The sequence below is a fragment of the Sander vitreus genome, chromosome 17, assembly GCF_031162955.1.
Source record: "Sander vitreus isolate 19-12246 chromosome 17, sanVit1, whole genome shotgun sequence".
Taxonomy (NCBI): Eukaryota; Metazoa; Chordata; class Actinopteri; order Perciformes; family Percidae; genus Sander; species Sander vitreus.
This window is the reverse complement of record NC_135871.1, coordinates 31,793,109-31,806,804: the sequence shown is the minus strand read 5'-3', so window position 1 is coordinate 31,806,804 and position 13,696 is coordinate 31,793,109. Positions and strand designations below refer to the sequence as shown.

Below are 13,696 nucleotides of genomic sequence, written 5' to 3'. Positions count from 1 at the left end.
GTAAAAAAAAACAAACAACAAAAACATTGAAAACGTGACAAAAACGTAAAAAAAAAAACAACAAAAACATTGAAAACATGACAAAAACGTCCAAAAAAACAACAAAAACATTGAAAACGTGACACAAACGTCCACAAAAGCAACAAAAGCAACAAAAACATTGAAAACGTGACAAAAACGTCCAAAAAAAACAACAAAAACTTTGAAAACGTGACACAAACGTCCAAAAAAGCAACAAAAGCAACAAAAACATTGAAAACGTGACAAAAACGTCCAAAAAAAGCAACAAAAACGTCCAAAAAAAGCAACAAAACATTGAAAACGTGACAAAAACGTAAAAAAAACAAACAACAAAAACTTTGAAAACGTGACACAAACGTCCAAAAAAGCAACAAAAGCAACAAAAACATTGAAAACGTGACAAAAACGTCCAAAAAAAGCAACAAAAACATTGAAAACATGACAAAAACGTCCAAAAAAGCAACAAAAACATTGAAAACATGACAAAAACGTCCAAAAAAACAACAAAAACTTTGAAAACGTGACACAAACGTCCAAAAAAGCAACAAAAACATTGAAAACATGACAAAAACGTCCAAAAAAACAACAAAAACTTTGAAAACGTGACAAAAAAGTCCAAAAAAAGCAACAAAAACGTCCAAAAAAAGCAACAAAAACATTGAAAACGTGACAAAAACGTCCAAAAAAAACATTGAAAACGTGACAAAAACGTCCAAAAAAAATTCCTGATACCGATTCTGATACCTGAACTTGCGTATCGGCCGATACCGAGTACTGATCTGATACCAGTGTGTCATACATGTTATTATGTTTTAACAGCTGTATACTACTATCTCTGTATAGATGATATGATGTATAACAGCTGTATACTACTATCTCTGTATGGATGATATGATGTATAACAGCTGTATACTACTATCTCTGTATGGATGATATGATGTATAACAGCTGTATACTACTATCCCTGTATAAATGTGATATTATTGTGATGAACACCCAGAACTTTCTGTTATTCTCCAGTTTGACAGTCAGTTATAACGGAAAAATAACATAAAAAAACTATTTTAACGTAGATTATCTTTAGGGCTTTATTACGTGGTATCAGATCGGTGCATTAACTCCAGTACTTCCTGATACTGATACCAGCATTTTAGGCAGTATCTGATACTGCCTAAAATGAACATCTCTATCATAGCCTGCTGATGTTCAGCTCCCACTTCAGGTCCTGGGAGATGATGGAGCCCAGGAAGCGGAAGGACTCCTTAGTGTTGGAGTCACCCAGGGTGATGGGGGCAGGTATGGGCTGCGTCCTTCCGAAAGTCCACAACTATCTCCATTGTCTTCAGAGCGTTTGGCTCCAAGTTGCTGGTGACTGCACCAGGTCACCAGGCTTTGTGAGACCGTCCTCCACAGCGTTGCGGAGGAAGGTCTGGTTAGTCCACACAGCATTCTTGGATGGGAGAAAAACGTGCTCTGGTTTATTGGCATTTCTTTAAACCAATCACAATCATCGTGGGCGGGGCTAAGCTCCGGACAGAGCCACAATGTCCTGTTACCTTCAACTGTGCAATATGTCATCTCTACTCATCCGCACCTTACTCACACCACACGTTTGTGCCAGTTTTGTAATGCCTTCTTAATCTGCACTTTATGTAGCATATTGTATTCTGTATTCCTGTATTGTATTGAATGTGAAACTGTATGTTGTCCTGCATGCTTATGCTTGTCTTGGCCAGGTCACCGCTGCAAATGAGAACCTGTTCTCAACGGCCTACCTGGTTAAATAAAGGTTAAAGAAAAAAAGAAGAAATAAACTCATCTGTATATCTGTTTATATACTGTCTGTTTATATAAGGGTGTTAACTGTGTAAATATGTTGGTTTTATTACTATTATTATTATAACTAATTCCATTTTTTCCATTTCTTATACTATGTATATTTTTTCTCCTATGTCTACTTAATGTATATTTGTGTTATTCTGATGTGTGTACATTTCTTTCTTTTGAGCTGCTGTAGCACAAGAAGATTTTCTCCCATCCAGGAATGTTGTGTGGACCAGACAGACCTTCCTCCGCAGCGCTGTAGAGTCAGAGACGTGTTTCCCCAGCTTCCTGTCGGACAGGAAGTCTGTGATCCACCTGCAGGTGGAGTCAGCTTGTCCAGGAACAGAGCCAGGAGGATGGCGTTGAAGGCAGAGCTGAAGTCCTCAGGATCCTGAGGAGTCCATGGTGCCGAAAGGATGAAATGAAAAGCCATGTTGACTGCGTCATCTACAGATCTATTGGCTCTAAAGGCAAACTGCAGGGGGTCCAAGAGTAGGTTGGTGCTATATATTAAGATAATAACTTCATCAATTATCAAAAAAGACATTAAAACTGTGAGATTGTGCTCCTTATTTAATGTTTTCACAATAGACAGTATATTATCTACTTTGTATTTGCTGAACCCTGGCATGTTGTATGTTTCTTTATTTTAGTTTTCTGTATATTTTGTATCTGTATTCTGTTTATTTGCATAATTGTGAAATAAAATATTTTTAAAAACCCTGTCAGACAATATATACACTTACAAAACAGATGTAAATAACAGCCGTTAGTAGCAATTGAAGTCCGGATCGGGCTGCATTTTTCTGTCCGAGCCCGACACAGTTAAAATCTAATTTTCTTCTCATACTAATGAAAGATTCCCATGACATTAAAGGACCCATGGCATGAAAATGTCACTTTATGAGGTTCAACATTAATATGAGTTCCCCCAGCCTGCCTATGGCCCCCCAGTGGCTAGAAATGGTGATAGGTGTAAACCGAGCCCTGGGTATCCTGCTCTGCCTTTGAGAAAATGAAAGCTCAGATGGGCCGATCTGGAATCTTCCCTTTATGACGTCATAAGGGGGAAAGGTTACCTCCCTTTCTTTGCTTTGTCCTGGGGTCCTCGGGGGCAAAGATCACAGGGGTGCGCAAGTCTTTATCTGGTTTGATGTTGAGATAAAAAAAAAATATTTGCACGTTAAACAAATTATGATAATACACTAGAATATATGATGTATGCAAAAGTCTGTATAAAAACTCAATATTTTTGTTCTGGCTTATAATTGTAGGCAGGCTACTTTGTAGGCCAAACCTCTGGGACCTCTTAACCTGGGACCTTGCGGTCATCAGGTCAGCTGCTAGCTGCTAGCTGCTGTCATCAGCTCAGCTGCTAGCTGCTAGCTGCTGTCATCAGGTCAGCTGTTAGCTGCTAGCTGCTGTCATCAGGTCAGCTGCCTAGCTGCTGTCATCAGGTCAGCTGCTAGCTGCTGTCATCAGGTCAGCTGCTAGCTGCTAGCTGCTGTCATCAGGTCAGCTGCTAGCTGCTAGCTGCTGTCATCAGGTCAGCTGCTAGCTGCTAGCTGCTGTCATCAGGTCAGCTGCTAGCTGCTAGCATCCCGCCACAGCATCACTATTTTATAAATGAAACATGGCGGAAACGTTAACAGCTTTTCTTAGACATAAGTTGGGGGGGCGCCAAGGAAAAAAGGTTGGGAACCACTGCTCTAGGCTATATAAAAGCATCCAAAGAGCACCATGTCATGGGACCTTTAAGCAACTGTAGGAAGGCATTCAGAAATGTCAACAGATGAGGTCATCAGCGCACAGGGGGCAACAAGCGCCATGTTAACACAGGCGCGCACCTACATAATAAGCTGTTTTAGCTAGCAATCCCCCTGGCACAATGTATATTTGTGTTTTGTTTATTTATGTTATGACTGCCTGTCATTGAATGTTGTTTAAATAAAGATAATTTAAAAAAAAATAACTCGGGACATTCTAAAACGCTTAACGTGAAAACCTTTTATATATGTCAATGGTGAGAAAGCTTAACGTGGTTTAATGTACCTAAACAACGACCAATGATCACCAGATTTCTCATGGCCATATCTTGTCATGAAGACGTGAGCCTGTCAAAAAAACAGCCGTTAACTAACTTCAGAAGATGGCGCTGGTGCAACGTTAAGGACTCAAAGCGACCGTTAAAACCCTAAGCAGAAGATTCCTTTCCTGTGTGACCCGGATGTTAACCGAGTGGACACATGCAACTGATTTCTGGATGCTTCTCTGCGGCTCCACGATGAGTTGACAGGGGAGAAAAAACACTGTTAAATACGTTTTGATTAAGGTGAGTTATCTACAATGTGCTGTTGTGTTTGATATTGGGTTTTTAGCTTGATAACAAACGGCTAACGTTAGCGGAGTTTGTCATCGCGAGACAGGTAACCGGAGCGACATAAACACGGACAAAACCCACATTTAAGTTGCTTTTATTTATCCCACTTTGTCGGTTTTGAACGCCATTTAAAGCCTAACCGGTGATGACTGATGTTGTAATGTTTGTTAACGTGTCAGGGTTACAGCAGGCTCAGAGGCTAGCTGGCTAACGCTAGCTTGAGGTAGCAACAGTCAGCTATTCTGTATGAAAGTGACGTCGTTAGCATGTAGCATGTAAGTTAGCACTGCGGTCTTAAAGGGGACACTACAGGAAAAATCATATTTTTCAGTTTAAAGATTTGGTGCTCTTTATCTTCGATAGCATGTCTTCTTTCAGACTAGTGGAAAGACATTTATGTTACTACACTTTGTCTTTTTGTGTCAGTAGATTGCTTCTAAATCCACCAAAAGTTATTAGGTAATGCCTCATTTGCATATAGAAAGGTGGATGGATATATAAACAGATTGATAAACAGAAAAATGGATATATAGATAGACTTTATTAATCCATAACTGGGAAGTTACTGTGTAACAGCAGCAGGTATAAGGGCGGATTTGCATTTTCTTGTTGAAAAATGTAACATTTTCTTGATTAAAGGATGCCTAAACCTCGGCCAAATACTTAGTCTTCCAAAAAATGGAGTGTATGTCACTATTTAACCACTTAAATATGGAGTACAGTGTTTCCCCTCGCTTTGTGGAGGACTATGCGCGTATTTGGTCGAGGTTTAGGTGTCATTACTCAAGAAAATGTTACGTTTTTCAACAAGAAAAAGGAATTTCCCCGTACATTTTGTGTATCTTTGTGTAGTCTGTTTTTCACATAATTTTGGACCGTTATCACCATATCTGTGTCTAAAACATTGGAAAAGCTAGAGCAGATAATACATAAATAACCCTCAAAAAGCTTTAAGACCTGTCAAACGATTACATTTTCTTAATCGTGATTAATCGCTGAAGTTCTATAGTTAATCGCATGTTTTATCGCATGATTAATATTCTATTATTTTGCATTTCAGAACAGTTTTAAGTCCATATTAACAACTGAAAGCCATTCTTACCAGAGGATCTTGATTGGGAATCAAATGAATGTAAAGAAAGCTACTTTGTGATCTTGATTTTAAGATTTGTATTTGTTTATTATATATTTAATCTAGTATTAGGGTTGGGTATTGTTTGGTTTGGATACTGGATACTTTTTAAGAAAGTAAAAAAAAGAAGGGTACTAAACAACAGTTGGTGACATTAAAGAACGGCTTGTTTATTGCTAAGGCCATATGGTCAACATTACATGATTAATAATAATGTATAACCATAACAATAACTTATTTCACTAGTAAATAGCTGTTGAACAACAAAAACAACCACCAGATGGGAAAAGGGCATTAACAATAACTTTGAATGCACCACGAGGCTGTAGTTTACCAGTTTCATTGAACGCACCGTCTGTGTTGTTTCTCCGACGGCAGCTGCAGATTGTTACATCCCGGTGTTGAATCCTCTACAGTAAAACACAGTCACACTTTACACCGTTTAGCGTTAGCTGTCAGCATTTAACCCTGTTTAATCAGCTACTAGCTAGCGGTAGGCTAACGTTAGCTGCTGTCGAGTATAGTGTTAACTAGCTAGCGGTAGGCTAACGTTAGCTGCTGTTGAGTATAGTGTTAACTAGCTAGCGGTAGGCTAACGTTAGCTGCTGTTGAGTATAGTGTTAACTAGCTAGGGTAGGCTAAGGTTAGCTGCTGTTGAGTATAGTGTTAACTAGCTAGTGGTAGGCTAACGTTAGCTGCTGTCGAGTATAGTGTTAACTAGCTAGCGGTAGGCTAACGTTAGCTGCTGTCGAGTATAGTGTTAACTAGCTAGCGGTAGGCTAACGTTAGCTGCTGTTGAGTATAGTGTTAACTAGCTAGCGGTAAGCTAACGTTAACTGCTGTTGAGTATAGTGTTAACTAGCTAGCGGTAGGCTAACGTTAACTGCTGTTGAGTATAGTGTTAACTAACGTCACGTGTAGCGGTGTGTCTGTTTCAGAGCAGCAGAGAGAAGAGCAGACATATCAGTGGCACCAGAATGAGGAACCGAAATCCGCGTAGCTATTCCTGCAGCAGCAGGATGTGTTAGGAGGAAGTAGTAGTATCCTGTTAGGCACGACGCCAAGTGAAGTGAAAATAAATGAATAAATGGCGGCATGCGATTAATACGATTTAAAAATAAATAAATAAAATAAAATATGAACGCGCTATGCTCGGCCCTTAATCGCATCACGATTAACGCGTTAATGCTGACAGCCGTACTTTTAACTGATGTTGTTGACATGGAGGTTAGAGTGTTGCATCATGGTAGTGAAGACGAGCTGTCCGGGTGTATTGACCTTCCTCTCTCTATGAATACACAATATAATGCAGGTTAAAGTAAACCTTTCTTTGCAAACTATTCTTGCCTTTCTTCCTTTTACTCTACTGTTTTTGTAGTTTGTCGCTTTTAAAAAGTTTTTTTCCGCTTTTTTCGAAGTTTTTGTCACTGTTTTTGACCTTTTTCTCCCTTTTGTTGACCTATTCTTGCCTTTCTTCCTTCCTTACTGTCTTTTTCTCCCCAAGTTTTTGCCACTTTTTTCAAAGTTTTTGCCACTTTTTTTGCCACTTTTTTCAAAGTTTTTGCCACTTTTTTCAAAGTTGTTGCCACTTTTTTCGAAGTTGTTGCCACTTTTTTCAAAGTTTTTGCCACTTTTTTCGATGTTTGTTGCTTTAAAAAAAACTTTTTGTCACTTTTGTTGACCTAGTGTTTTTGAAAATTCTTTTTTTTACAAAAACGTTGCTTCTGTCGAGCTATTCTTGCCTTTCTTCCTTCCTTTTTTTTTCAAGTTTTTGTCACTTTTTTTCAAGTTTTTGTCTCCTTTTTACCATCAGCATTTAAATGAAAAACATTTAAATGCTGATGGCTGTTGTTTTAGTAAATCTAGCGCTGTATTCTTCTTTATATAAACCTTTTTTTTCCTACCAAAAATGATTCACACTTGTCACAATTACTTGGCACAATCCAAAGGGGGGACATTATTGAAAACCGTTTGAGAACCAACAGTATATAGCATAGTAGAGTAGCAGAGGTGATTTCTCTCTGTGTTGTTCCCAGATGAGAGAAACCTGCCTGCCAGCAGCAGAGAGAAGTGAACCAGCCTTGGAGGACAGCTAACCCACGAATGGCCTGCCAGTCTGTCGCTGCAGTCATGGACGAGCAGGCCCTGCTGGGGCTCAACCCGAACGCCGACGCCCGCTACAGGCACAGGGTACCTACTACGCACCCTCATCTCTCTTGATGTGGGAGAGGTTATGAATCAATGGGCATTATTAGATAAAGGTTGTATATTGATGGTTTTACGCATGCTATTATAATGTGGAATAAAATGAGTGTGTACTTGTTCAGGCCATGGCATACTTTGAGCAGCTGAAGGAGTCTCAGGATGCCTGGGAGGTTTGTGCTGAGGCCCTCGCTACAGGGATTTACAAGTGAGTAAATGAGAGCCATTGTGATTACATTGTTTACATACATCATTTAAATCCCCCCACCCCCCCCTTGTTTGTGCTGATCTGAAAATTGCTCCAATCCGTGATTCAAAACAGTGATTTTGTGATCCGTTACACCCATGGTTGAAACTGAAATGTCCCTTTTGTGGTAAATAAAGGTTAGTTTGAACTTGAAGAAATGTTAAAATCCATTTCGTATCCGTGTTTTTCAGTGACGACCATGTGAAGTTCTTCTGCTTCCAAGTTTTGGAGCATCAGATAAAGTTCAGGTGAGGAAGAGGTGGCTCTGGTTTTCTTCATCTGTTTGTTTCTGGAGAAACAAGGATTTGTTTTTATCTCAACATGTCCGCTTGTTGTTTGTGTTGCAGACACGCTGGTCTGAGCGCCGGTCAGCAGCAGCTCATCAGAGAGACTTTAATGAAGTGGCTCCAGTGTCAGGTACTGCACCACGCCGGGCGCTGGAAGGCACTTCTGCTTATCAACTGTACTTTGGTACTAGATAGATGGATAGATAGGAAATGTTAGGCATCCAGTAGCTTAGACAACCATAACACAACAAACGCACATATAGGGCTGCAACTAACGATTATTTTCATAGTCGATTAATCTGTCAATTATTTTCTCGATTAGTTGTTTGATCCTAAAAAATGTCAAAACATGGTGAAAAATGTGGATCAGAGTTTCCCAAAAAGCCCAAGATGACGTCCTCAAATGTCTTGTTTTGTCCAAAACTCAAAGATCTTCAGTTTACTGTCACAGAGGAGAGAAGAAACTAGAAGATATTCACATTTAACAAGCTGGAATCAGAGAAATCTTGTTTTAATAAAAAAATGACTCAAACGATTAGTCGATTATCAAAATATTTGGCGATTAATTTAATAGTTGACAACTAATCAATTAATCGATTCATCGTTGCACCTCTACACACACATCTCACATATATATATATATATATATATATATATATATATATAAACGATCATTCACAGAAATGTAAAGAGTTAACAATTGAAGGTCTGGTATGGCCTGACCATGTGATGCAATGACCATGATAAGGTGCTATGGTAGACTGTGTGCAACGGTCGTAGTGCAAAAGTGAACCGTGCAGGGATTGAACAGTGCAATAGCTTATTATTAAATATTAACGGACTATGAAAAGACAAGAATGTAAACATAATGGAATCGCTTGACAAACAAGAAAAGAAATGATATACCTCAAGAACAATATATAACAGGGAGTAAGTTATAAGATGTAGGTGTTATGACCACAGTCATACTTCTACTTATGGACTGTACTTTGATACTTATTACTTCCACTCCACTACATTTCAGAGAGAAACATTGTACTGTTTACTGCACTGCATTTATACAAAGATATGATCAGCTTACAATATGGCCATCAAAGGCCATATCCTGTCAGTGGTATGATTTTGTCTGGTGTGCAAACAGAAAACTGATCCTTGTCGCCTTTCTCTGATGCTGCTGTGCCGTTGAAAGTGAATTCAAGGGTCAACAAATCCTTAAATACTCCAGATGTTCCAAAGCCAGTTTTTTCCTTCCTTCCTGATTTCAATACCTTGACTTGTGTATTCATAGATTACCAGTGTGTTAAAATAAGAGCTGCACAATACATCGCTTTATCGCCATCACCAAACTGGTGCAATAACCACATCGTGGACACTCTTGAGTTAGAGAAGGCACTTTAAAATGCCACTATCGGTACGTATGTGATTGGTGTATACCTCAAGAACAATATATAACAGGGAATAAGTTATAAGATGTAGATGTTATGACCACAGTCAGACTTCTACTTATGGACTGTACTTTGATACTTATTACTTCTACTCCACTACATTTCAGAGAGAAACATTGTACTCTAGATATGATCAGCTTACAATATACCGTATTTTCCAGACTATAAGTCACTCCGGAGTATAAGTCGCATCAGTCAAAAAATGCGTCATGAAGAGGAAAAAAACATAAGTCGCACTGGACTATAAGTCGCATTTATTTAGACATTTATTTCACAAAATCCAAGACCAAGAACAGACATTTAATCTGGAAAGGAAAGTTATTAAACTACCCAACAGCCCCCAGAACAAGGGGCTGAATACGGTAGGTGTCTCTACGTTAACGTAACACATTAACAGTTATTAAACTACCCAACAGCCCCCAGAACAAGGGGCTGAATACGGTAGGTGTCTCTACGTTAACGTAACGTAGCTGCTCTGTTGACGAGCCTCTCCCAGCAGCACGTTGTTCAAGCACCCATCTGTGGACTCCTTCCTCCAGCTCTGGCCATCTGGATTTCAGCGACTAGCTTTCTTTGTTTTCTTCATTGCAGTGAGACTAACCTTTTCTCCAGTCCCTCACAAGTTTCTCTCTCACTCCAAACTCTCCTTCTGCTGCTCGATGACCGTTTTCGGCTGCGTGTTTTACTACCTGCAGTCTCCTGCAGCTTCTTTTCTTTCTCAGTTGTCTTTAGGAGCAGCATATAGTCGTCACAAGCCTAGAGCGCCTCTCGCGGCTGTACACGGTAATGTTTTCAGCATGAAATAACATTTAAAACATGTCACACCTGACTATAAGTCACAGGACCAGCCAAAGCATGAAGAAAAAGTGAGACTTATAGTCCAGAAAATACGGTAGTCATAAAGTTAAACATCCAAGTCTCATCATAAGACTGTGCCGAAGGCAACGAAACCAACGCACAACAGAGATGAAAAGATCACCATGACGCTCTAAAGGCCAATTTATTTGGTACACATTTACGTGGCGTTATGTACCCTACGCCGTAGGCTGTCGTACACCTTTCAAAAAATGTAACTACACGTCGCGGGGGCCATGGCTTGGTAAGTGGGTGTGGCCTATTACACCAAAAAAATGCATCAGCGCTTTTAGAATGGATGTATAAAATGAATGCAAATGTGAAGTTTGCCTGTTTTGATTTACTACAGACCTTGCTGCTCACACGTTGCGATATTTCCTGGCTTTTCTCTCGCCGCCGTCAGGCTTTGACTTTCGCGGACTCTGAGGCTCAACGAGCTTGGAGCCCGTCATAAATGTTTGCAGTGCTAGTAGGGATATTTTTTATATATATCGTGGTATTATGTATGTGTTCCACTGCTAATGCCATGATATGTGCGGTTTGAAATCCTCTTCGTGAGCAGAGAAACGGCACGATAGAGACATAGTTGCTATGCGATACTAATCTTGATATTGTCCAATCGGCTGCTCTCGCATATGGAGCACATCTATTTATTTATTCATTCATTTAAATTACAGCAATGTATTTTCACAGATACAATACACACACTGTCATATACATACATTAGAAACTGTTGGAGAGCCTCCTGTAAAAGCCTTCTCCTAAAACTCAAAACAAGATGAACCCAACAGCATTAACTTAATAGTTCATTTAATAAGACAATAAGTAAGAAAGGAGAAGCGGAAAATAAAAGATAATACTCATTATAGCTGGAGATCTTCCGATATGAATACCAGTATCGAAAAAGCCTCCGAAGCTGCTATCAGTATCGGCCAGTTTTGGAGTTTATGCACCAATCCGATAGCCCCGAATAATATCTACTCTTAAGTAGTTTATTTACTCTCTTTTTCCGTTATGACTGACTGTCAAACTGGATGATAATAATAGAAAGTTCTACAGCGTTCACTGTTTGTTCATGTTTCAATAATCAATATTAATAAGGACATTTTTTTATCTAATTCTGGCTCCAGTTTATCTGCCTTCATATTTTTTCAGAAAAAGCTTTGAATGATATATATGTTGATGGGTTTTTGTCTGCAGCTGATGAATGCCCAGCCCGAGAAGCCGTTCATCCGGAACAAGGCGGCCCAGGTGTTCGCCCTCACCTTCGTCATGGAGTACCTGACTCTGTGGCCCAAGTTCTTCTTCGACATCCTGTCCCTGGTGGGTCTGAACCCGCACGGCGTCGACGTCTACCTGCGGACGCTCATGGCCATCGACGCCGAGGTGGTGGACCGAGATATCCTCCACTCGCCCGACGTAAGGCGCACTCTGTGCTTCCCGGGGTTGGGTATCGTTTGGATTTTAACAAATCTGGTTCTTCTTATCGATTTCCTTTTTCTTTGAGGGACACGGTCAAAAACGGGATCACATGCCGAAAGGACACAGCGTCCAGCATACGTCAAGTCATATATTATTAGCCAGTTGCTTGAAAAACATTACTTTTGAAAATGTTCCAGACGCTACTTCACGAGCGACAATATGTCTGCTGTTCTCTCTGAAGTCCAGTTCAGACCAAAGATTTGTGGCGAAACCATTTCAGATGGTTGCAGGGAAAAGTTTCAGCGACTGAACCGGCCCGTCTCAGCTCGACTCAAACCAGCTGACGCTGTCGCTGCGACTCAGCCAGTCGAGTCTCTAGATACCACAGCCATTGGTTTTAGAACGTAAGAGACGTCTCCTGTTTCTACAGCCAATACGGAAGTCAGCTGGTGGAGTCTCCAGAGGCTGGTTTTAGGACGTAAGAGACGTCACCTGTTTCAACAGCCAATAGGGAAGTCAGCTACACGCTATAGAATTAAAATGATCCAAAATAATGCATTTTATTTTTTATGTTACAAACTGTCAGCTGGGTGAAGTGGTAGTTTTAGACAAAGGCTCATCGAGAGCCGCGAGCACGGTATGTGATGGATCGAGCGAGAGGGTGACTGAAGAGAAGGAGCAGCGATAGAACGAAGCAGAGAATCGGAGAAATTTGAGAAATAACTGTTGTTCTCCGTTTCATCTCTACTAGAAATGCAGCTGTAGCAAGTATCTCACTATCATCAATCATATTTTAAGAGTCTACATATGATATCCAGCTACAAAAGCCTGACAGTCTGAAGTTAGAATTGAAGTACAGAGAGTCATTGGTATGGAGACGATGCATCATCTCATTAGCCTCTTTCCGACCAAGTAGTTCCAGGAACGTAGTTCTAGGAACAGTCCACTTCTGAACAGTTCTACTAACTACTCTCCCCCAAAACTGGTTTCCCATTTGCATTCACACTGGCCAAGTGGCCATAGGAACTGGTAGGAGGGGTAAGGGAGTTCAGACAAAGTTGACTGAATGCCAGTGTAGACCTTTTGTGATGATAACACAAACATTTCAGAAGAATGTCAACCGGTGTGATTAGATGGCTGTGTGAACACAAAAGACCTTTTGTTATTATAACACAGCCGTCCAACCACCACAATATTTTGTTCTGATACCACAGCCATTTAACCTGCTGCTGCTCTTTTTAATCAAGCAGGTAGGCCTAACTTCATGTGTGCATGTACAAATAACTGTAGTAACCCACTTTTCTATTAAATATTTTATTTATATCAAAGTAAAACACAACACAGCAAACTTTAGAGTGCAAAGATAAACTTAAGACCGGTTTACAAAAGTAGAAGGCATGCTAAACAGTGAAGTTAATACAATATTAAAAAGATGGGGAAAGGGGAAAAGAGCCCGCCCTGAAGGAGGAGCTGAAAGAGTTACAGGAACTGCTGCCAGAGGGACTTAATAATCCCCAAATTGGTCCAGTCAGAACATGAGGAAAAAAGGGTTCTAGGAACGTTATGTTCTAGGAACATTATGTTCTAGGAAGGTTATGTTCTAGGAACTGCAGAAATCCCTCCAGTCGGAAAGGGACTATTGATGTAAACTTTCAGCATTCAAAACGCTGCAGACCGGCGAGTTGCAAGTTTTAAGTACTAAAGTAGAAAACGTCCGGTAGTGATAGACCGATTTTAGCGACCGACCGATATATTGGGCCGATATTTACGTTTTTACGCAGCTGCTGCATTCACCGCTAGATTTTTCCCGGCATTATTTACAGACAGGCGTCCACATGCAGCTCTGTGTTGCTGGAGACGCTGTAGTTCACGTGCAGACCA

General features: G+C 40.2%; 1 protein-coding gene and 1 non-coding gene across 5 annotated transcripts in view; both read left to right on the top strand.

Annotated features, from left to right (window-relative positions):
- Positions 1-4,073: 4,073 nt before the first annotated feature.
- Positions 4,074-13,696, top strand: part of xpot (exportin, tRNA (nuclear export receptor for tRNAs)) — a 36,669-nt gene continuing 27,046 nt past the window's right edge. For all 4 annotated transcript variants that reach the window (XR_013503304.1, XR_013503302.1, XR_013503303.1 and 1 more), the window contains exons 1-6: positions 4,074-4,177; positions 7,394-7,547; positions 7,685-7,767; positions 7,998-8,054; positions 8,154-8,223; positions 11,594-11,812. Coding sequence is in view for 1 of the 4 variants with exons in the window: in XM_078272556.1 (XP_078128682.1) it covers positions 7,461-7,547; positions 7,685-7,767; positions 7,998-8,054; positions 8,154-8,223; positions 11,594-11,812 (516 nt within the window). In the remaining 3 variants the exon portion in view is untranslated. The remainder of the gene's footprint in view (positions 4,178-7,393; positions 7,548-7,684; positions 7,768-7,997; positions 8,055-8,153; positions 8,224-11,593; positions 11,813-13,696) is intronic.
- On the top strand, positions 9,178-9,303 carry LOC144532937 (small nucleolar RNA SNORA68). Its single transcript, XR_013503389.1, has one exon. It is a non-coding gene; the product is annotated as a small nucleolar RNA SNORA68 (small nucleolar RNA).